The 23,923-nt window shown below is 48.3% G+C and overlaps 1 protein-coding gene and 1 long non-coding RNA gene across 7 annotated transcripts in view; one reads left to right on the plus strand and one right to left on the minus strand.

Moving 5' to 3' along the window:
- Window positions 1-7,480: 7,480 nt before the first annotated feature.
- LOC125510826 (AP-1 complex subunit sigma-1) overlaps window positions 7,481-23,923 on the minus strand; it is a 49,786-nt gene continuing 33,343 nt past the window's right edge. Inside the window, exon 6 of the mRNA XM_048676093.1 lies at window positions 7,481-8,069. Coding sequence (XP_048532050.1) covers window positions 7,962-8,069 — 108 coding nt within the window. The 3' untranslated portion in view covers window positions 7,481-7,961. The remainder of the gene's footprint in view (window positions 8,070-23,923) is intronic.
- On the plus strand, window positions 9,651-22,903 carry LOC125510827. Of its 6 annotated transcripts, none has more exons than XR_007284762.1 (5): window positions 9,651-10,131; window positions 10,241-10,266; window positions 10,436-10,540; window positions 10,621-10,688; window positions 22,846-22,903. It is a non-coding gene; the product is annotated as an uncharacterized LOC125510827 (long non-coding RNA). The 6 variants fall into 6 exon arrangements; XR_007284760.1 differs by lacking the exon at window positions 22,846-22,903 and adding an exon at window positions 11,494-11,716; XR_007284763.1 differs by lacking the exon at window positions 22,846-22,903 and adding an exon at window positions 11,497-11,716.

A 23,923-nucleotide genomic window follows, 5' to 3' on the forward strand; every position in this document is an offset into this window, starting at 1 on the left:
AGAAGGTTATGAGGCTCTTTGGAGAGGATGTGTCTGGCGGGTCTGAGGACGTCATCACGCCTGAGGCTGCCTGGATGTCGAAGCAGGGATACAAGTGGACCAGTTCAGAGGAAGACATCGAGGAGACCGTCCCCGCCGCTGAGTCTGACGAGGAGCACGAGGAGCAGTGGGACGCCTTCTCTGCCTGAGCCACCCCGTGTGTGTAGGTGTCCTCTCTGCCTTTTTGGCATCTCGATGCCAAAGGGGGAGAGAGTGTAGAGATTTGCGTTGTGTCGTGCTTGGTGTGTTTGTTTGCTTTGTCGTTTGGACCTCGTTTGCTTTTGTTTGGTTTGTGCCTTCGAGACCTATCCTACATATGGTGTAAGACATATGCACTCTATCTATCTTAGTTAACTTATGTTTGTGCTATCTTATCTAGTGATAGCCTTCCTATTACTAGATATGCCTTGTCTCTATAATATAGGGGGAGCTTTGATCCTAGTATGTGTGCCGTGCAGTCCAAAGCACTCATCTAGGTGGCACACATCTAGGGGGAACCCGTCTATATTCTAGAGAGGAGGGGTTTGCGGTTGCTTAATATTATTTCCCATGTGCAAATCCCGTATTGTCATCAATCCACCAAAAGGGGGAGATTGTAAGGGCATATTTATCCCTAAGGTGTTTTGGTGATTGATGACAACGCGTTTGCGGACTAATCGTGTGCCTTGAGTATCCCAGACATTTCATCGCTAGGCACAAGACGGTTGGGTGCCCCTCGAAGACTGTTGAAGATGGCGTCTTTTCTACGTTTCTTTTTGGTGGATTTGAGTCGTAGGAAAGCCGTACTATTAAGAGGGGGTCCGCGTCGGAAAGGTTTGGGTGGAATCATCACGTACACGTCTCCTTCTTGTCCCCTCCTTTTCCCTTGGAGCTTCCTCCGCTTTCTCGCCTCCCTGGTTCTGGCTGCTGAGTTGGGTCACGGTAGTACTGCTCCTAGTGAACGGTAGTACTGTAGGCACCAGCGGTAGTACTGTGTGGTGGCGCGGTAGTACCGCAGGTGCCCATGGTAGTACCGCTCCCCTGGAGCTGCACTACCGCTGCCCACCAGGCTAGTACCGCTACTTCGCGGTAGTAGGGGCGGATGTAATTTTTTACATCCGCACCTACCGCGGTAGTACCGCTTTCGCTCCGCGGTAGTACCGCGCTATGTTTTCAGGCAGTAGTACCGCCCCTCGGCAGTACTACTGTGTCGTGTTTTTGCTTCTTCTATTTCTTTGCGGAAGTAGGCACGGATGTTTCCTCCCCCCTGGCTAGGGGATTTCTGCCTCGCGGTAGTACCGCATGGAGGCGCGGTAGTACCACGCTCACGGAAGTACCACCCTCAGCTCCTGCGCGTCAGATCTGACCTTGCTGTCGCTGGGGTTGCGGCAGTACCGCGGGCCTGTACGGTAGTACCGCATGGCCGTGCGGTAGTACCGCTTGGTAGCAAGCGTTAGTACCGCGCAGCCCTGCGGTAGTACCGCTAGCCTGGTGCGGTAGTACCGCTGGCCGCGGGCTGGTTGGTGGGTAACAGTTGGATCTTTGTCCTACCTATATAAGGAGTCCCCTTCTTCCCCGTTGACTCATCTCTTCCAACCCTAAGCTCCATTATTGCTCTAAGCTCCATTTTCGCCCGATCTCACTCCCTAGCCAATCAAACTTGTTGATTTGTTCGGGAGTGGTTGAGAAGGCCTCGATCCACACTTCCACCAAGAGAAATTTGATTCCCCCCACTAATCCCTTGCGGATCTTGTTACTCTTGGGTGTTTGAGCATCCTAGACGGTTGAGGTCACCGCGAAGCCATAGTCCATTGTGGTGAAGCTTCGTGGTGCCGTTGGGAGCCTCCAATTGAGTTGTGGAGATTCCCCAACCTTGTTTGTAAAGGTTCGGTCACCGCCTCCAAGGGCAGCAATAGTGGAATCACGGCATCTCGCATTATGTGAGGGCGTGAGGAGAATACGGTGGCCCTAGTGGCTTCTTGGGGAGCATTGTGCCTCCACACCGCTCCAACGGAGACGTACTTCCTCTCAAAGGGAAGGAACTTCGGCAACACATCCTCGTCTCCACCGTCTCCACTCTTGGTTATCTCGTGCCTTTACTTGTGCAAGCTTATTTGTATCATATCACTTGCTTGCTTGTGTTCCTATCCTTGTTGCATCATATAGGTTGCTCACCTAGTTGCACATCTAGACAACCTACTTTGATGCAAAGTTTAAATTGTTAAAGAAAAGCTAAAAATTGTTAGTTGCCTATTCACCCTCCCCCCCTCTAGTCAACCATATCGATCCTTTCAGATTTCTATCCGGATATTGACTTTCTTGCGGCAAAAGAAGGGCACCAACTGCCTTACGGGGTGGCCACGAGGGTCAGGGGCGCGCCCCCTTGCCTCGTGGGCCCCTCGAGCATCATCTCGCGTTGATTCCACTTCCCAAAATTCACATATATTCCAAAAAAATCTCCGTCAGTTTTTATCCCGTTTGTACTCCGTTTGATATGGATTTTCTGCGAAACAAAAAACATCCAACAAACAGGAACTGGCACTAGGCACTGGATCAATATGTTATTCCCAAAAATAGTATAAAAAGTTGCCAAAAGTATATGAAAGTTGTATAATATTGGTATGGAACAATCAAAAATATAGATACGATGGAGACGTATCAGCTGCTGGTGGATCTTCGTTCGGTCATGCAAGGGTCGTGGTCAAGCTGGTTGTGGCCGCTGCTTCTCAGCCACTTGAGACCCGTCCCCTCCTGGATCGATTTGGAATCGGCTGGACGCCGGTGTGGGCGACTCATTTGCCAAATCCATTGTGCCCGGTGCCTGATGTCGCATCAGGGATGGAAGGAGGCACCTTACATCTCTTCCTCAAGCGGCTGGCAAGCACACAGTCTACCGATGGGCTGAGACCCAGGATTTTGGTTGCCATCGGCGGCCCTGGGTGATGGATGTCATGGTTGGCCCTCCGGCAGGCAACATGGCTGTGATGGTGGCCGCTCTTCTTGGTTGTGCTAGCAAGAAGGGGAGTAATAGTGGGTGATTCCCGGCGACGTCACTCTGCAAGGGGTGGAGCCCAGATCTCCAGCGTGTTTGGTTCATGGGAATCAGAGATAGGGAATGGAATTTGAGGGGTGAGGAGATTAAAAGTCCTTGGATTGATTAGAAGTAATGGGATTTTAAGTGGGAAGAGCAATGTGAGTTCTTTATTTTTTTTTTATTCTAAGAGCAATGGGAGTTGAGAGAGCCAATTTCCACTGATTTCTTTACATGGGGTACTCTGTTAATTCATGCTCCATCCCAGTCTAATTCCCATCTTATAGCAAACAAAGGAATAAGAGTAAAAATCTATTTCCCATTCTTAATCCCTATACAACTCCCTCATGTAAATTCCCATTCCCTTTCCCTAATGGTCACCAAACAGGCATGACTCGTGGTAAATTGATGACCTTGGTACCTTGGTTTGGCATGGATGAGACTTTGACGGAAAGCTTAGCACTAAGGTCATGGCGGCGATGCCTTGGGATGTCACGTTCCTCTTAGGGGCATCGTTGTACTTCCCCTTTCCATGTCAGGGCTTCTGGTGGAAACCCTCGTCCTTCTTTTCAGTCTCGATGGTGGTGGTGACTCATAGTGCCTCTCCCTCTTGGGGATGTTGTCGTGGAGCTTAGATACCTTTTAGTCACGGTGTGTTGGCGGCTTTGGGCAAGCTTCTATCTGGAAACCAAGTTTCTTCGACTCTGGCATGCAACGGTCTTGTTTGTCTCCTATATTATACATTGTGTCCTCATGGTAATCGTTCTCGGTCCTTGCTGCCCGCAGGCAGGATCAGCACTACTTGGCTTGGAGTGACAAGGCAGTTGGTCCTCTTCAGTGACAGCTTGGTGTGTGCGATGCAACGATGCCCATTGATATCCCAAGGTGTGTTTCATTTCTAGTCAGTAGTCTTGGCTGATTCTTGATGCAGTGAGGTTACTTATGTACTCATGTTTTATCATTGATCTTCTTGTAAGAGGGTCTCATCATCATCATTGTATCAGTTCAACCGTGTTTCTTTATATATAAAGTGGAGCGAAAACCTGTGTCAAGAAAGAGATACCATAGAAAAGATCGTGATGAAATGGGATCTTAACACTTTGGATCCATAACATGAGTGAGAAATCCACTACCTCAAGAAATTCAACTAACACTAGTAGAAAAATGAGCATTAAGAGCGGGCATATATCAAAGGCGGTTGTGAACAAGCTAGTCAAAGTTGCCTGTAAAGACGCCCATAGTAGACAGTCTAAATTACTATGGACAACTTCGGAGGCTGTTAGAACAATGAAACCACTTGCAAAAAAAAAGTAGAGGAGGTTGATGTTTTCTAACCGCCTCAAATTTCTCGTCAGTACAGGCGGTTTTTATTTGACAACCGGTCGCGTTTGTTCAGTTTCTCCGGGGGGTAGCCTTGCTACTCTATTTTCCTTCCATTTCCCTTGCCCTTCCCCATTCCATGGCCAAACCCGGGCACGAACGATCTATCCGCATGTCCGCTCGTCCCCCTTGGTTCTCTGCTCTTCCGCGACGCCACATTGGCTGATCGTAACACTCTTTATCCTTTAAATGGGACCGTACCAGTCTTGAATCCATAACATGGTTGAGAAAATCCACTAGCTCAAGAAATTCCACTAAATTGGTTGTACCTGGCTTGGCAATTCCAAATCAATACCAAACTAATGGGTATGCTTTTCTATCGTTGTACAATAGACCATGAGGCATCGGGGCGACCCGCCGGCCACGACCATGGATTGACCCCTTGGTCAGGTCTAGTAGAGCGGCGGACTGGTCGTCGGTGCTCGCTGAATAGGAAGCGCGGAGCCGTGTGAAAGGACTTCCTTATGATGAGGAATCGTTTGAGGACGAGGCAGGGGTCAATCTTCTTTCTTATGGCCAGTGATGTTTAGTTGATCTTCTTGACATTTGAGATTTGTTCTCTTTATTAAAACCTTGATTGTGAGTTATCATGTTAATTGAGTGTTATGTATAATATAATTGTAATATTAACTGTTGATCGATATATAACTTTTGTGAAGAAGCAATCTTGTGTTTATGAAATGTAACATACTTAGTTTTTATAGTTATTTCTTTAGGCAATGAATTTTTTTCAGGATCTTTAAGCAATGATAGTTCGTATGTATCCCGTAGTTCCTTTTTTAAAACATTGGCCTAGCACACTAATTAAAGTCATTATCATTCGGTATCAGCAATACAATTTATCTACGTACAACACAAGTTTCTCAGAAGCTAAGGAACGACATAGCCACCTTTGAGGAACCAGAGCAAGGTCAAGTAATAATATGCTTCTTATATGCTACTCCCTCTATCCCAAAAGATAAGAACGTTTTTAGCACTAGCATAGTGTCAAAAACGTTCTTATATTCTGGGACAGAGGGAGTAGGTGCCAGCTAGTTGTAGTATCTGCTTTTGACGACCAGCGGAACTTGGAGTCCCTGTTTCACTGCATACATTCCTGACACTGCTAATCATTTTCCCTCCTTCTAGAACAATTCTGAGATATGTATAGTGAAGAATCATGAAATAAATAAGAACGCAAAATGACATGCTTCTAGTATAAACTCGAAACAGTTGCTAGTATTTTAGAGAATTGTTGCAACTTGCAGGCGCAAAAGCCAATTGATAATGTAGCATGGGGTTCGGTATTGGTCCGGATAATGATCTAGTAAAGTGAGTGACGATGAGTCCTATCTTAGGCATCTTGCAGGTGCAAAAGCCAATTGATAATATAGCAAGGGGTTCACTATTGGTCAGTATAATGATCTAGTACAGTGAATGACGATGAGTCCTATCTTAGGCATCTTATTTTTTATCGCAATAAATCGAGCATACGACTCATGCTATCTATGTAATTCAAATACCTTGACTCACAATGTATCAGCTCTTGGCAACATGAAGCATAAATCCGGTTATTCTCTCATATAATTTGCATGCCATATAGTTGATTACTTTTGTTGACAAAATGGGTTCATCTTCTTATTTATGTGTGATTCAATGATTGATTATACAGAGCACCTTCATAGTTATGTGGACTATGATCACGTTCAAATATAGCCCTTCTCTCCTTTTCATGTCACAAGCCTCTTTATGTCACGAGAATAATCGCCAATGATAAAGCGGATCGCTAAGCATACCAATCGTATCCCATCAGTCAGTGTAGAGTTTATTTAGCCTGCGTCATGCAGGTAAGCAGGACATCAACTATGCATTACACTTCCAAAATGTTAGGCTTTCACCACATATGTGTATGTAAGGCACACCCAACTGGATGCCTCACTCCTTTTCAGCACTACTAACTGGTAAACTAGACCTATTTCTTTCTTTTACACAACTTGATGCATAGCTTCAGTCCTAGAACTATGCATTATTTTTACCTAAGATCGCAAGATATTCCTGCCGCGGAAGTGTCATGTAAATTGTCAGCACATGACAGGCAAATGTCTCAACCTTGTGGTATATCATGCCTGTTCTCCGGAATCCTGGTACCTTCCATCCCCAACAAACCATCTTGTTTGAAATAAAGTAGTTGACAGTTGTCACTCCTAGAAAGCTTAGGATAATCAGGGAAGAGGAAAAACTGGCTGGACCAAAGCAGAGGGAGCTCCTCTGATGTACGGCACCTGCCGTTGGGCCACTGACAGGTGGGCCAAGTTCCAGCCGGGCCCATGTGTCAGTGATGGAACGGCACCCTGCCGTACGGGAAGGGATCCTCGTCCGACTAAAGCCTGTGGATATTGTAAAGCCTAGCAAGTAAGAAGGGAAGAGAGCAAGACCAGTGTAATATATAACCAGAGATAGCTAAGATGCTAGAGTTGTACTACGGGCAACCTTTTTATTTAATTTATTTCGGAAGGACAACCTGAGCACGGCCCAAACAACCATTGTGCTTAACCACAAGAGAATGCACTGCCGGATTATGTCATGACAATTCACATTAAATAAACCTGCTACTAACACGACAGGTGAACAGTCTCCATAACAGCTTTATCTTTTGAAGATCCCAATTCAATTGCAAAGGAGCACATACATTGTACTCCATCCGTCCGAAAATACTTGTCATCAAAAGACAATTATTTTCGGACGGAGGGAGTAGTTACATATCACTCATTCTGAACGGGGTGGAATCCGGGAAGTCATATTTATTTGGGAAAATGGATACAGCAAAGGAGCTATTACATCAAATTTACCAACATAAACATAAACCGAAGAGCGGAGGGGCAGGGATCATAAGACGCAGATTTTTATTTCGTAGCCTGGGCAATGATGTTACTGATGGAGCCAGCTTCCTCTTTAGCAGCCTCTACCAATGAATCCTGTGAAAGCAGGGAAGCAAATTGTTAATAGGAAACTATGAACTTCTCAAGAGCAGTCCAACACAGGTTTTGCAATTTCTATTGTACAGCGTTTTTATTTTTGTACAAACTATATTGAAAGCACAAAGTAATTCAAGCGGTAACAGAATAGATTTTAGAAGACGATGTTGTTTATCCTAATATTTAAGCACAGAAATGAGCTATACTGAACCATAGGAGAGAAGGTGAGGTCCAGTCAGGACATGAATGAACAGAAAGATTTTAATACCCGAAGTTATACGCCCTTATAACTAATCATGGAAAGTAGAATTTGTGTTAGCCGGTGGTGAGGATACCTGGGCAGCAATAAGTCTTGCAAAGTTTGTCAGCGACCCAATTACGGCCACAGCAGCCCATGGGCCGGGCCTGGTTGAGTGCCACATGAAGGGAGGCCTGACTACAAGTATCCACGTAGGAAGCAGCGAAGAGGCATCCGGGCTTGGATCAGGCAAAGGCAACGGCGGCTCTCTCCTTACCCTTATCTTCTCCTACCTGCTGTTCTTCCTCCTCCCTCCTTCCCCAAATCCATGTATCTGAACTCAAATCATCTGTAATGGAGTAATTCGCGCGCGGAACCTAACAAAGTTTTTCTTGCTAGATTCCTGAAGCTCACCAGAAATGAGAATCTCATCCAGTACGTAGTAGGCCTGCAAATTTCCCCATGTACTCATGAAAATGAGCCCATGACTCACAAAAATGGCATAAGTCTGGCAAGAAATTGCATATAACTCCAGTCCTGGGTCTTCAGTGTCAACATTTCAACATATGTGAAAGAGATTACCTTGTGGAAATTGAATATCAAAATCAAATCCAGCTCGCATACCTAAAGAAATTATGAAAAAGACAGTCAAAACAATAGTAGTACATTCTCGAAATAATGCTAATCCATAAGAGAAATCACAGGGAAGCACTTACACTGCCCAGATAGCAGTCGAGTATCTCAACAAAATGATGGATAATTACAGGCATCATATGATTTTCCTAGGATTTAAATGCTTGGATCAGGCATGCCACCGAAATAATTTCGCCCCCCCCCCTCCTCCCGGTGGTAGGGCCTGTCCCTCCCTCGTCTGCAAAAGGCCTACGAGGGTTTTCAGTGTCAACATTTCAACTTATGCTCCCGGTGGTAGGGCCTGTCCCTCCCTCGTCCCCCCCTCCCATGTCGCAAAGACATCATATAGGATTTTCCATGCTAAATTGGGCGCATTTCAAGGATGTGAAAAAAGTGCTTTCACACAGACGAAAAAGTCAAAAATAATTTAGCTGGATTAACAAAAAGAGCCGGCAGCCATCATTGCTCTCATTGTGGGGAATGTGGACTGTCACTATGGACCTACTCTGCCCGGAACAGGTGAAGATTCATAGTGACAGTCCATTCTAACCTATAAGGCCTTGTACAATGGGAGATGCTTAGAGGGGTGCTTAGAAAAAGAAACCGAGATTTTCTGAAGCACCGGTGCCTATTTCTACAGGAGAGATGCTTAGTTAAGCGTCTATCCTATACAAATAAACATCGGTGCTTAAGAAAAGTCTGGTTTATTTCTCTAAGCATCTTCCCTAAGCACCTCCCATTGTACAAGGCGAAGGCTGGACAATTCGTCTCCACTGTTGTCCCTCGATTTGCTTTGATTTTGCCGTTGGATCTTGGTGAAACTGCTCTTTCTTTCGTTGGTAGACGTTTGATCTTCGCTGGAATTGTTTTGACCGTGCGGTGAGTTCATAGCGGACCATGACCTATGGGCTCGGCCTCTCACGTGATTGGCTGGGCGAGCGCTTATCGGGTGCGCAGACGAGCCTCTCCGCGCACGCCGCGCGTCGTGGGTGCATTTTCAACTGTTGGGGGGAGCAGTCCGAGCAGATGGCCTGACGCTTGCACACCTGCCGCTACCTTTACACACAATGACTGGTGGTCCGCAATGAATCCTGGTCCCACAAATCCGTCGCTTGGGTTGTTTACTTTCGTGTGATGAGGATCTGTTGGCTGTGTCTCGTCTGCGATTGGCTAGAGGGAGATAGAGGATGGACTGACGCGTATGAACCCGCTGGCTGTGTCTCGTCTGCGATTGGCTAGAGGAAGATAGAGGATGGACTGACGCGTATGAACCCGCCCCGCGAAATATGACGGGTGGGCCTTGTTGGCTGATGGTCCCACACAACGGTAGCTGGGCTTGTTTTCTTCCGCGTGCATATTGACCGGGTCATCCAGCGGGAGATAAAAATCGTCCCCGCCGCGCCCGGCACACCTCCCTCCTCCACTCCACTTGGAAGCCTTCGTCTGCGGCGTCATACCACTGCCGGGGTGCCGCGCAAGAGGTCAGGGTCCGCCGCCACCGCGAGCCAGGGGACGCCCGTTGGTGAGCCTGCATGCAGGAAGCCGACGGGGAGCACGGCGTCAACAAGCCGACAGGAGGCGGGGTCTTCCCGCTGGGATGGAGGAGCAGGCGATGGCCGGGAGGCCACCGGTGGGGGAGCAACGAGGCCCGAGCTCTAGGATCCGCACACATTGCGGGATGGAGAAGAGGCCGGCGTGGGGCGCAAGGAGCAGCAGGGGAAGAACAGTGGGGCTTTCATCTCCTCTCTCATCCCGACTCCTACAAACCTCGCCACTGGTGCTTGCTCGGCTTACTCATTCTCCTCCTCTCCCCATATTTTCCTCTGTTGTTTGTGTTCCTTCAATTTGCAGGGATTGTGGGAAGCAAATGTACGTGGGTGAGTTATTTCTTTTGTGTGAAAGTCTCTTCCATGCTGGTCTATGGATTCCTTGACGCTCTGTTCATGACTGACTCTTGTTCTTGTTTTATCTTTTTTACCTTTGCAGGGAGTTGTTCTACTCTCTCCCTCGTGGTAAGTTTGCTGGGCAGTGGCTTACTCCTCTCGTGTTTCGTTAGTTTGACCGGGGTGTACCGTGTACCTGGACGAACAAGGAACGTCCCAGCCACTGGTACCCTACTTTGTTTTGTGAATTTTTTTGTCTTTGTTTTGATTTGGTTGTGTGGCTGTCCTTGCGATCCAGGTGGGTTGAGTTGCGGTTTAGGTGGAGATGTTGGTGCTGTTTGAGACGCCCACTGGGTTCGCCGTTTTCAAGGTTCTGAACAAGGGCAAGCTCGACAAGATCAAGGTGAGTGCTCACCGTTGCCTGAGCTCTTGGTTTGGTTTGGATTACTCACATTGATCTCTGCCTGTTTCCTGGACCGACAGAGCTTTGTGTTCATCTTTGTCCGTAGGATCTATGGAAGGAGTTCACCACATCGGACTCGGCGAGAAAGGTTTGTGCTTCATTTTTTATTCTTTCAACGGCAAAGTAACTTCTCTTTTCAAAACACTTAGCACATGATCTATCTATCACACTATAATAGAGGAAGTCAGCAAAAGCCGTTTATTTGAATGAACAAGAATCCGTGGTGTGCTCCTGAGCTATATGTCCCTTCTCCAAATGTTAGAAAGGTTATCTGAAATTAGTTGTCACATAGAAGTTGGTTTGGGAAACTAGGCTCATTTGATGTTTGCATGCCTTCTTTGAACCGCAAGGAACACTCTACAACTGAACTCACTTAAGCAGGCTGATAGATGGCAAGTGACATCCATGACTGCACTTACTTTTTGTGAGCCTATTTGCTCAAAATAATAAGAGGCTGAATGGTTCAGTTAGACACTGTGCTTCTTCTTGGTGATATCCACTAATTTTTTGTTAGGGATATATAAAGTTCTTGATAAGCTGTTGAGAGAATTCATATGCCTCTCAGTCCTATTTCTTATATTATGATACTTTTTTTAACTGACTCAATGTAACTCACGCAATATAACTTCAAGCAAATAGGCTCAAAGTTCAGCTCCAAGGAATAAGCAGGTCAGCGGACATGCATCCGCTGACATCCTTATTTCTTGTGCAAGCTTGATGGATGTGACAATGCACATCACAAATGGTTCATTCCGTGTAACCATATGTGATGCAAGTCACCTCACACTCCAGCGGCTCGAGCGTATCTCATCGCACACGATCATGTTTTGGCAATTATCACACTTACCAGCTAACCTTGTGTGATGAGGGGTGTTAATAGTCTTGCTCTGTAGTAGTGTGAAGATCTGGAGGACGCAGGCTGTTGGGGATATTACTACTGGGCGTAAACCGGCCTACCTGGGCCGGATTAACTTCATCAGTAGTTCAAAGGTGTTAAAGCCCAAAGAGGCAGGTAAAGACCTAGGGCCCGTAGTCGGTTTAAAACCTGTAGCCGTATACCGGCGTTTGTATATATACTTGTACTATAAGTTAGGAACAAGGAGAGACCAACCCGGATACGAGTATGAACCGGTGTTGGGACTCTCTGAACCGACAGGCGTCACCCGTGTATATAAGGGGGCGACCCGGTGGCGGTTCAAGAGGGAGACGACAACTCGAGACATAGGCGAAGCTTGTTTGCTCCCTAGTCATCGAAACACCCATCAATTCCATCACAACTAGACGTAGGTTTTTACCTTCATTGAAGGGGCCGAACTAGTATAAACTCCCCTTGCGTCCTTGTGTCCGCTTTAACCCCTTCAAGCTAACCCGTCGCGATGGCTCCACGACTAAGTCCTTTCTCTAGGACATCTGCCGTGACAACCCCCCGACAGTTGGCGCCCACCGTGGGGCTATCGCACGATGGTTTCCGGTTCTTGGAGGGCCGCTTTGAAGGACTCAAGGGCTACGCTGTAGGCCGGATGACTAAAAGTCGTCGCGGCAAACTCTACATCGACGACGCAGGCTGGGGCCCCGAGGCCGGCTCAATTGAGTACGGGTACCGGGTCCCCTTTGGTAGCATTCACGTTTTCATTGGCAAGATCGGTGAACCGGGCCCTGAGCCGGACATCTGCGCCGACCTCGTCGAGACGGCTCAGCGTGCGCGATCCGCACGGGTTAAACCGGCCATGAAGCGTGCCTTCGTGGGAATGATCCATGGAGGGAGTTATGAGGATGTATCGGAGATTCGCGGGGCAACTACCGTTTGTTCCGGTGACGACTCTTCGACCGGAGAAACCGAATCTCTTTATCAGCTACAAGATGGCCGGATTGAGAGCTGTTCCGATGGTGACAGTATTCTGGACCCCTCTGATCTGCCTAACCGGGTTGGAATATTTATGACCGGAACACAAGCAGCGCTTCACTCTTCGACAGCAGCGGCAGCGATCTCCGGTCAGCAGCGGAAATAGCTGCCGGGGCAGGAGGCCCTGTGCGCCCACCGGCTCAGGTTCTATCAGAACTGTTTGATGCGTTGGCTGTGCTTATGGCAGAAGTTAATCCGCCAGATCAGGACGCTCACAACACGGAGATTGCAAAGGTAAAGGAACAAATCACACAGGCCAAAACGGATCTGGCGGCTGAGGACACCAGGATGGCCGCAGAGCGGGCCGCTTTAGATGCACAGGCCTACAGGCTTATGTTGGACCAGAGCGCGTCGCATGAAGTCATGAGGAGGAAGCACCGATCCCTCTTACCTCCGGTTTTCGAGGCCAGGGACCTTTTCAACACTCCAGGACTAAGAGCCAACAACCCGCTGGAGGGGAACCAGGCAGAAGCCCCTGGGACCGGTGCGCCGGTTCAGCCCCGTCAGATGGACCCGCCTCGTCAAAACACCGTTATACCTCGGGATGCTTTAACACCCCCGGGTCATTATTCCAACCCAATGGACAACCTTGTTGCCACTGCTGCACGGCTGGAGGCCATTCCAGTTGAAGGTGACTCGCCACAGGCAGTAGAGACGCGACGGGTCAAGGAACTTCTGAGGACAGCTTTGGCCCAACAGGAAGCGTACTCGTACAGCCGTGACCGGATCCACTCGACCCCCCCCCCCCCGTCCAAGCCAGAGTTATAGCAGACATATGGATGAACCAGCAGTGTCGAGTAATGAACGACGTGGAGCACCCCGTGGTAACAACCCGACGGGTGGTGCTGATGACGCTCAGGAAGTGGTGAACCGGGCCCGAGCGCGCAAGGAGGCCGAGTTAGCCGCACAACATCAGGCTCGGCAGCTCACGCCGATTCGTCCAACCATTTCGATCGAACCTGGTGTTACTTCTAGTTCTTTGGGGGTGCCTTGCCTCGTCCCTGCTTTACACAACGCGCGCCTGCCCAAGGATTTCAAAGGCCCACGTAAGGTACCAAATAATACGGCGGATCAACCACCAGAGACATGGGTAGAGAGCTATGAGATGGCCATGGAGATGCTTGATGTGGATGACACGGCGTGTGTGAAATACTTCACCATGATGCTTGAAGGAACGGCCCGTACTTGGCTAAAAAGCTTGCCCGCTAATTCTATCAGCTCGTGGGCCCAATTACGAGCTCGGTTTATCAACAATTTCAAGGATACCTGTAAACAGCCTATGTCGATAGTGGACTTAGCTGCATGCGTCCAGGAGGAAGGAGAGTCAACGACTCATTGGGTGCGCCGGGTTTCACAAGTGTTGCACTCCTCAGACCGCATCAACGCTGACACCGCAGTATTAACCCTAGAAGGCAACTGCCGGTTTGGGCCCCTGAAGTTGAAATTGGGACGGATGAAGCGTCATTGCACCGACATGGGAACCCTCATGGCCGCTTTGGTAAAATATGCTGATTCTGATAGTACCAAGGATACCGAGTCTGATGATGACAAGACAGGGAAGGGGAAGAAGAACAGCAGCTCCAAAGGTCAGCAGCATCACTGGGTAGGCAATGGCGGAGGAGGCAAGCGTAAAGCGGATGGCAACATGGATTTTGTGGCTAATACCAACGTACAGGACAATGGCCAGCGGCGCAAGGGCAGGCCGAAAAATCGTAGTGGAGCGCCCAACCCCAACCCAAACCGCCTGAACTATTTGCTAAACCAGCCCTGTCCAAAACATGGGACGAAGGAGGAGCCAGCAAACCACCTTTGGAAGGATTTTTTTATTATGCAGGAGTTCAAGAATTCTAATAATTTCCGGTATGATCACGGATCTGGCGGTGGCTCAGGATCCGGGCCGGGTTACGGTGGAGGAAGTTCCGATTCGGGATTTAATGGTAATCCGGGCGGGCATAATGGTCAAAATAGTTAGAACAACCAGGGTGGTTACAACCAACAGCAGCAACAGTCAGGTTACCAAAGCAACCAAAGCAGTTGAGTAGTGGGCAGTACCATGTATTTACCACTAGCTTGGACAAGCGAGACCGGAAGGTTCAGAGGCGGGCAGTCAACTCTATTGAACCGGCCACACCCTGTTATCTACGTTGGTCTGAACAGCCAATCATATGGAGCAGAGAGGATCACCCACTCCAGGTCGATAATCCGGGTCAGTTGGCTCTGGTGGTGGCGCCTCAGGTGGGAGGTTACAAGTTCACCAAGGTGCTCATGGATGGAGGGAGCAGCATTAACATCCTATACTATGAGACCTTCCGTCGTATGGGACTAACAGATAAGAATCTCAAACCGTCCAATATAGTATTCCACGGTGTAGTGCCTGGCAGATCAGCATATCCCGTTGGTAGGATAGCTCTTGAAGTGGCCTTTGGGGATGATCACGATTCCAGGTCGGAGACATTAACGTTTGAAGTGGTGAAAATCCAAAGTCCATATCATGCCCTGTTTGGGCGTCCGGCATACGCCAAGTTTATGGCTCGGCCCTGTTATGTGTATTTGCAGCTCAAGATGCCGGGTCACAAGGGGACAATAACGGTTCACGGAAGCCGCAAAATCGCTTTTGAATGCGAGGAAGGAGATGCGGCTTATGCAGAGTCGGTTTGTGCCACCGAGGAGTTGAAATACTATAAAGACAATGTTGATCCGGCGGACATGACTCCGTTGAAGAAGCCAACTACGGAGCACGATCCGGCCCTGAAGTTCAAATCGGCAGCAGAAACTAAGCTGGTTGACTTCGTACTTGGTGATTCGTCCAAGCAGTTCAACATCAGTGCCAACTTGGATCCAAAATAGGAAAGCGCGCTCATCGAGTTCATCCGTGAGAATCGGGACATTTTTGCATGGAAACCCTCTGACATGCCAGGTGTACCGAGGCAACTCGCTGAGCACACACTTAATGTGGATCCTAAATATAAACCAGTGAAACAGTTCCTCTGCCGGTTTAACGAAGAAAGACGCAAGGCAATTAGAGAAGAGGTAGCCAGGCTCTTAGCAGCTGGCTTTATTATTGAAGTTTTTCACCCTGAGTGGCTTACCAATCCGGTGCTGGTCCTTAAGAAAAACGGCACCTGGCGCATGTGTGTAGATTACACAGATCTTAATAAGGCTTGTCCAGCAGATCCTTTTGCCCTCCCCCGTATTGATCAAATCATTGATGCTACGGCGGGTTGTGAGCGTTTAAGTTTTTTGGACGCATATTCTGGCTATCATCAGATCAAGATGGCAGTTAAGGACCAGGAGAAGACGGCATTCATAACTCCCTTTAGAGCCTTCTGCTATGTGTCTATGCCTTTTAGGCTCAAAAGTGCCCAGGCAACTTATCAACGGTGTGTACAAAATTGTCTTCACAAGCAGATTGGCCGTAATGTACATTCTTACGTGGATGATATCATAGTTAAATCCAGGGAGAAGGAGACTCTGATTGACGATTTGAAGGAAACCTTTGATAACCTAAGGACGTACAAGATGATGCTCAATCCGGACAAGTGTGTCTTTGGTGTACCGGCGGGCAAGTTATTGGGTTTTCTGGTGTCCAACAGGGGAATTGAGGCTAATCCGGAGAAGATCACAGCCATCACCTCCCTGGCTAAACCGAAGTGTATCAATGATGTTCAACGCCTGGCAGGCCGGATTGCCGCGTTAAGCTGGTTTATCAGCTGCCTTGGGGAGAAGGCGATCCCTTTATATCAGATGTTAAAGAAGACGGATCAGTTCATCTGGAGTTCTGCTGCGGATGAAGCATTTGAGGACTTAAAGCGGCAATTGGCCAATCCGCCTGTGCTCGCCGCTCCCATTGACAAGGAGTCGTTACTGCTATATGTTGCTGCTAATGCTCGTGCGGTCAGCGTGGCTATTGTGGTGGAGCGAAAGGAGACAGGTAAGGAGCATCTGGTTCAACGTCCGGTCTATTACATCAGCGAGGTACTCATTGAGTCCAAGCAAAGGTATCCGCATTGGTAGAAGCTGGTGTGCGGAGTTTTTATGGCAAGCCGGAAGCTTAAGAAATACTTCCAAGGGCACCCAATTACAGTGGTCAGTTCTGCTCCTTTGGGGGATATCATCCAGAACCAGGAAGCAACTGGCTGGATTGCAAAGTGGGCTATAGAGCTGGGACCGTACGGTTTGAAGTATGTGCCCCGAACAGCGGTTAAGTCTCAAGCACTTGTTGATTTCATCAATGATTGGCCGGAAATGCAAGCACCTGAAGAAAAGCCGGATCATACGTATTGGACCATCCATTTTGACGGATCCAGGCAGTTGGAAGGCTCCGGGGCTGGAGTCGTATTAACTTCCCCACGAGGTGATTGAAGGAAATATGCCCTAGAGGCAATAATAAAGTTATTATTTATTTCCTTATATCATGATAAATGTTTATTATTCATGCTAGAATTGTATTAACCGGAAACATAATACATGTGTGAATACATAGACAAACAGAGTGTCACTAGTATGCCTCTACTTGACTAGCTCGTTAATCAAAGATGGTTATGTTTCCTAACCATGAACAAAGAGTTGTTATTTGATTAACGGGATCACATCATTAGGTGAATGATCTGATTGACATGACCCATTCCATTAGCTTAGCACCCGATCGTTTAGTATGTTGCTATTGCTTTCGTCATGACTTATACATGTTCCTATGACTATGAGATTATGCAACTCCCGTTTACCGGAGGAACACTTTGTGTGCTACCAAACGTCACAACGTAAATGGGTGATTATAAAGGTGCTCTATAGGTGTCTCCAAAGGTACATGTTGGGTTGGCGTATTTCGAGATTAGGATTTGTCACTCCGATTGTCGGAGAGGTATCTCTGGGCCCTCTCGGTAATACACATCACATAAGCCTTGCAAGCATTGCAACTAATGAGTTAGTTGTGAGATGATGTATTACGGAACGAGTAAAGAGACTTGCCGGTAACGAGATTGAACTAGGTATGGGATACCGACGATCGAATCTCGGGCAAGTAACATACCGATGACAAAGGGAACAACGTATGTTGTTATGCGGTCTGACCGATAAAGATCTTCGTAGAATATGTAGGAGCCAATATGAGCATCCAGGTTCCGCTATTGGTTATTGACCGGAGACGAGTCTCGGTCATGTCTACATTGTTCTCGAACCCGTAGGGTCCGCACGCTTAAGGTTTCGATGAAAGTTATATTATGAGTTTATGAGTTTTGATGTACCGAAGTTAGTTCGGAGTCCCGGATGTGATCACGGACATGACGAGGAGTCTCAAAATGGTCGAGACATAAAGATTGATATATTGGACGGCTATATTCGGACACCGGAAGTGTTCCGGGTGATTTCGGAGAAAACCGGAGAGCCAGAGGGTTACCGGAACCCCCCCCCCCCCGGGGGAGAAGTAATGGGCCATATGGGCTAGGAGAGAGGGGGCGGCGCCCCCCTTTCCCTCTCCCTCCCCACTTCTTTCCCCCTCCTAGTAGGAGTCCTACTCCTACTAGGAGGAGGACTCCTCCTTGGCGCGCCATAGAGGGCCGGCCGGCCTCCTCCCCTTGATCCTTTATATACAGGGGCAGGGGGCACCCCTTGACACATAAGTTGATCCATGTGATCATATTCTTAGCCGTGTGCGGTGCCCCCTTCCACCATAGTCCTCGATAATATTGTTGCGGTGCTTAGGCGAAGCCCTGCGACGGTAGTGCATCAAGATCGTCACCACGCCATCGTGCTGACGGAACTCTTCCCCGACACTCCGCAGGATCGGAGTCCGGGGATCGTCATCGAGCTGAACGTGTGCTAGAACTCGGAGGTGCCGTAGTTTCGGTGCTTGATCGGTCGGGTCGTGGAGACATACGACTACATCAACCAAACGCTTCCGTTGCGATCTACAAGGGTACGTAGATCACAGTCTCCCCTCTCGTTGCTATGCATCACCATGATCTTGCGTGTGCGTAGGAAATTTTTTGAAATTACTACGTTCCCCAACAGTGCATCCGAGCCTAGGTTTTATATGTTGATGTTATATGCACGAGTAGAACACAAGTGAGTTGTGGGCGATATAAGTCATACTCTTACCAACATGTCATACTTTGGTTCGGCGGTATTGTTGGACGAAGCGGCCCGGACCAACATTACGCGTACGCTTACGCGAGACCGGTTCTCCCGACGTGCTTTGCACATAGGTGGCTTCGGGTGACAGTTTCTCCAACTTTAGTTGAACCGAGTGTGGCTACGCCCGGTCCTTGCGAAGGTTAAAACATCACCAACTTGACAAACTATCGTTGTGGTTTTGATGCGTAGGTAAGATTGGTTCTTGCTTAAGCCCGTAGCAGCCACGTAAAACTTGCAACAACAAAGTAGAGGACGTCTAACTTGTTTTTGCAGGGCATGTTGTGATGTGATATGGTCAAGACATGATGCTAAATTTTATTGTATGAGATGATCATGTTTTGTAACCGAGTTATCGGCAACTGGCAGGAGCCATATGGTTGTTGCTTTATTGTATGCAATGCAATTGCGCTGTAATGCTTTACTTTATCACTAAGCGGTAGCGATAGTCATGGAAGCATAATATTGGCGAGACGACAACGATGCGACGATGGTGATCAAGGTGTCGCGCCGGTGACGATGGCGATCACGACGGTGCTTCGAAGAATGGAGATCACAAGCACAAGATGATGATGGCCATATCATATCACTTATATTGATTGCATGTGATGTTTATCTTTTATGCATCTTATCTTGCTTTGATTGACGGTAGCATTATAAGATGATCTCTCACTAATTATCAAGAAGTGTTCTCCCTGAGTATGCACCGTTGCGAAAGTTCTTCGTGCTGAGACACCACGTGATGATCGGGTGTGATAGGCTCTATGTTCAAATACAACGGGTGCAAAACAGTTGCACACGCGGAATACTCAGGTTATACTTGACGAGCCAAGCATATACAGATATGGCCTCGGAACACGGAGACCGAAAGGTCGAGCGTGAATCATATAGTAGATATGATCAACATAGTGATGTTCACCAATGAAACTACTCCATCTCACGTGATGATCGGACATGGTTTAGTTGATTTGGATCACGTAATCACTTAGTGTCACATCCCTAGTTCTGGTATGTCCTAGACCAGCTAGCCATTTATGCATCATGTTTAAATTCCATTTAAATTTGAAATGGGGATTTGTAAAACCCTCAGAATCATCTCTGGAAATGACTCAGATAAAAATTGCTCCAAAAAGGTCCAAGAAAATGTTCATCTTGTTCTCTAAAAATATTAGACACAGATGAAAATCAAACCAATATTTTTAGGAGCTCATAAGTATTTATTTTGGGCATTTGGAATCAATACAGTAATTATTTGCTTTGGATATATAAATTATATATATATTATATGTCCAAAAATTGTGCCATTTGTTGAGGAGCTCTGGAATAATACCACTGGCACTTACAAAAATTGGCATAATAAAATAAAATGGTTTAGTATTTTTATTAAATCAAAACAAATGTCAGAAAAATAGAAAAGAAAACAGAAAAGGGAGAGAGACTTACCTGGGCTTCTTACCTGGCGCCTCTGGCCGGCCCATTTCTGCTCTGGCCCAGCCCACCAGGGGCATAGCGTCTTCCTCCTCTTGCCAGTAGGCAGAGGGGAAGCCGTGCCCGACGCTGTGCGCGCCGGCACGCAGCTGCCTGCCTGGCGTCCTCCTCGCCGCCCCGGAATGCCCGAACGTCGCCACGACGCACCGTACCCCTCTCACTCTCCCCGGTCCTCTCCTCTCCTCTCCCTCGCTTTCTCTCTTGCGTCCGAACGCGCCCGCCGCCACCGACGAGCACCACCGCGGCCACCGGCCACCCCTCGCCCTGCCGCTGCGCCCAGGAGCTCCACCACATCGCCGGCTACCTCTCCGTCAAGTCACGCGCCTTGGGAAGCCCTGAAGCCTCGTCATCGAGCTCATCTTCTCCGCACGGCCGCCGGAGATCGCCACCGACATGCCTTCTGCTCCGAGCCTCCCCCGAGCCCATGGCGACGCCTCTGCAACCACTGTGAGCTCCTGCATTGGAACCCCCTCTCCCCGAGCTCAATTACGCCCTCTAGTCGTGCCAGCCGCCGTAACCGAGCGCCGCCGTCCGCCATGGTCGTTGCTCTGGCAGCCACCGTGCATCTCCGCTCAAGCTTGTGCCTCCGGCGTGCTCCTGGAGCAACGACAAGTCCAACGCAGCCCCTAACTAGCTCTCCCGTGCGCTGGAACCACGCGCCCGCACTTGCCCGAGCTCCGGCCGCCACCGCGAGCTTCGCTCCGGTGAGCTCCGGCCATCCCCGCTGCTGCTGCATGCCGCCCTGGATGCGGGTGAGCCTCAGCTCCTCGCCCGTGGTCTCCGCCGCCCGAATGGTCGCCGAAGGGCGAATCCCGCGCCCTCCGCCCGTCTGCTGCCGCCGGTGGCTAAACGCCGGCGTGTTAGCCCCAGTTGACCAGGGGGTTTGACCTCCCCTGGCTCAATGACAGGTGGGGCCCGTCCCTGCTAATTCTAGTTTAGGATTAGCTTAAATTTAATTAACCTCTGTTAATTAACCATGACACTGACGGGTGGACCCCACGTGTCAGATTTGACCTAGACAGCTGCGTTGACCCGCTGATGTAGTGATGAGGTCATGCTGACGCAGTTATTCTTTTTCTGGAATTATTTTTTAAACAGGAAATTCCAGAAAATGTTCAAAACTTCAAAAATTCATATAAATTCAACCATAGCTCAGATTGAAATAATTTATATATGAAAAATTATCAGAAAAATTCAATCTATCCATCTGTACCATTTTCATGCATGACAAACCAACCTATACATGCTGTATATGTGAAAACACACTTATGGCATATTTAAGAGCTTATTTTGGAGTTGCATCTGAATCTTTAGTTCAAATGGACTTTAACCAAATGAATGCTAGTTGCATTAGCTCAAACAACATCACATCTTCATGCCATGTTCATGCATCATAATGTTGCATATGCTTGTGTTTGATTGTCGACACCGTTCCTTCTCGATAGGTACTACTTCGGAGACCGTTCCAGAGTACCTGTCTGAGGAGCAGTGTTTTCCTTGTTGATCTACCAGGCAAGCAACCCCCCTTGTTCATTCTGATACAATCCTACTCTCTCGCTCCTGCTCTCAGTTATTGCATTAGGACAACAACAATTCAACTGCTACTTTATGCTGCGGTAGTTGAACCCATTCCTCTGCATGACCTGTCATTGCCACAGTAAATAGTTAAAACCCACTAGCATGTGTAGGAGTTGATTGAGCCATGTTGTGTTCTTGACATGCCATGCCTGCTATGCTTAGAGTTGTGTCAGGTCTGATTCATCGGGAATGAATTGGAATGTTATGATATGTTCTGGTAATGAGAGTTAAGCGTCTGAACACGTTTTGGTAAAGGTAGCGGTGAGAGGCCATGTAGGAGTACATGGTGGGTTGTCTCATTGGGACCGTCCTTAAGAACTGAGTTCTGTGTAAGTTGTCCAATGACTAGCTACTACCACACATTGGGCTCCGGGCGCTCCAAGCTCTCTCGACTTATTAACCGCCTTGAGCTCTGTCCAGGAGTTGCAAATAGTTTCTGGTGTTTGTAGGTAGTGCTATTTTTCTACCGAGTGGCACTCGGCAGGGTGGGCTCGGGACAGACGAGGCACAGGTGGCACGGTGTACCAAGTGGCACCCGGATGGTGGGCTTGGGAACCCTGCTCACATCGTTTGGGGCCGTGAGCGACACCCCGGCCGGATCTCCTTGCAGATGGAACCCAAATAGGTGATAGACCTGGACTAGAGTCTTGCGTGGTTAGTCAGGTCGTGGCCGACACCCTCGCCAGGCTTCCGCTTGAAGGTTGCCAAGATACATGACGTGTACATGGTGATAAGTGGTGAGAGCGTGTGTGATCAAGTACACCCCTGCAGGGTTATCATGATCTATTCGAATAGCCGTGTCCTCGGTTATGGACTTCTTGGATGCTTACGTGGTACATAGACAACTTAAAGTGGATACTCTAAAATGCTCAAGACAAGTGTGAGTGCTATGGATGGCCTTCTCGTAGGAGAGACGGGGATGAATCCATAGTAGTGTATTGATGTGGTGATCAGTGGACTCGTGTGCGCTGCCTCACCTCAAAGAAGTTTCTCATAGTCGTAGAACAGGATAGCCACTGAGTCAAAGCTGGCTTGCTGCAACTAAACCCCACATTACCTTCTTGATACAAATGCATGTATGATAGTATCTGACGTAAGTCTTGCTGAGTACCCTTGTACTCACGTTTGCTTTATTTACATTTTGCAGATGAGACATCTGTCTCACTAATAGTACCGCTTGGACTTCGATGAATAGCTTGTTACCTCAGCTACGATCTTGTACCTTGGAGGGACTTGTAGATAGTCAGGCTTCTCGGCCCTTTTCATTTGTAGTTGTCTGTACTCAGACATGTAATGCTTCCGCTTGTTGCTTGTATGCTCTGAATGATGGGTCATGTGACCCCTGTTTGTATTTATTCTATGTGGCTCTTCTGAGCTTTTATCTATATGAGTTGCGTTATGTTGTGATGCCATGTTGTACCTCACATACTTGCATGTTATGCGTACGTGTGATGTGTATTGCTATGTGTGGGATCCGACAATCTAGTTGTTTGTCCTTGGCAGCCTCTCTTATGGGGAAATGTAGTCTAGTGCTTCCTTGAGCCATAGTAGTGCGCTACAGCCCGGTTCACCGGAGTCCTGCTAGCCCAGCACTACTGTTCAGGACACTTGACTGGCCGGCATGTGTTTCACTTCGTTCCTGTGTCTGTCCCTTCGGGGAAATGTCACGCGGAGACATCCGGAGTCCTGCCTAGCCTGCTACAGCCCGGGTTCCCGGAGTCCTGTTAGCGCAGTGCTACAGCCCGGATTCACACGCTGTTGACCGACACGCTCGATGTGAATCATGTATGCCTGTTCCCATAGGTTAGTGCCGGCTTTGGGTTCACGACTAGCCATGTCGGCCCGGGTTCTCTGTCATATGGATGCTAGCGACACTATCATATACGTGAGCCAAAAGACGCAAACGGTCCCGGGCCATGGTAAGGCGACACCCGTGGGGATACCATGCATGAGGCCGCAAAGTGATATGAGGTGTTACATGCTAGATCGGTGTGACTTAGAATCAGGGTCCCGACAGCTTTGGTATCAGAGCCTGACTGCCTGTAGGATTACCAAGCCAACCTGGTCGAAGTTGAGTCTAGAAATTCTTTAGCTATATAGGGGAATTGATTGTGGAAGGGAACGTAAGGCTCTTTTTACTCCTTATGCCTCATGCCTTCTGATCTGAGTCATCCTATCTTTCCTACGGGGTTAAGGAACTAGGCTTTCTCTTCCGTCTATCAGGA

This window comes from Triticum urartu, chromosome 5, assembly GCF_003073215.2.
Source record: "Triticum urartu cultivar G1812 chromosome 5, Tu2.1, whole genome shotgun sequence".
Classification (NCBI taxonomy): domain Eukaryota; kingdom Viridiplantae; phylum Streptophyta; class Magnoliopsida; order Poales; family Poaceae; genus Triticum; species Triticum urartu.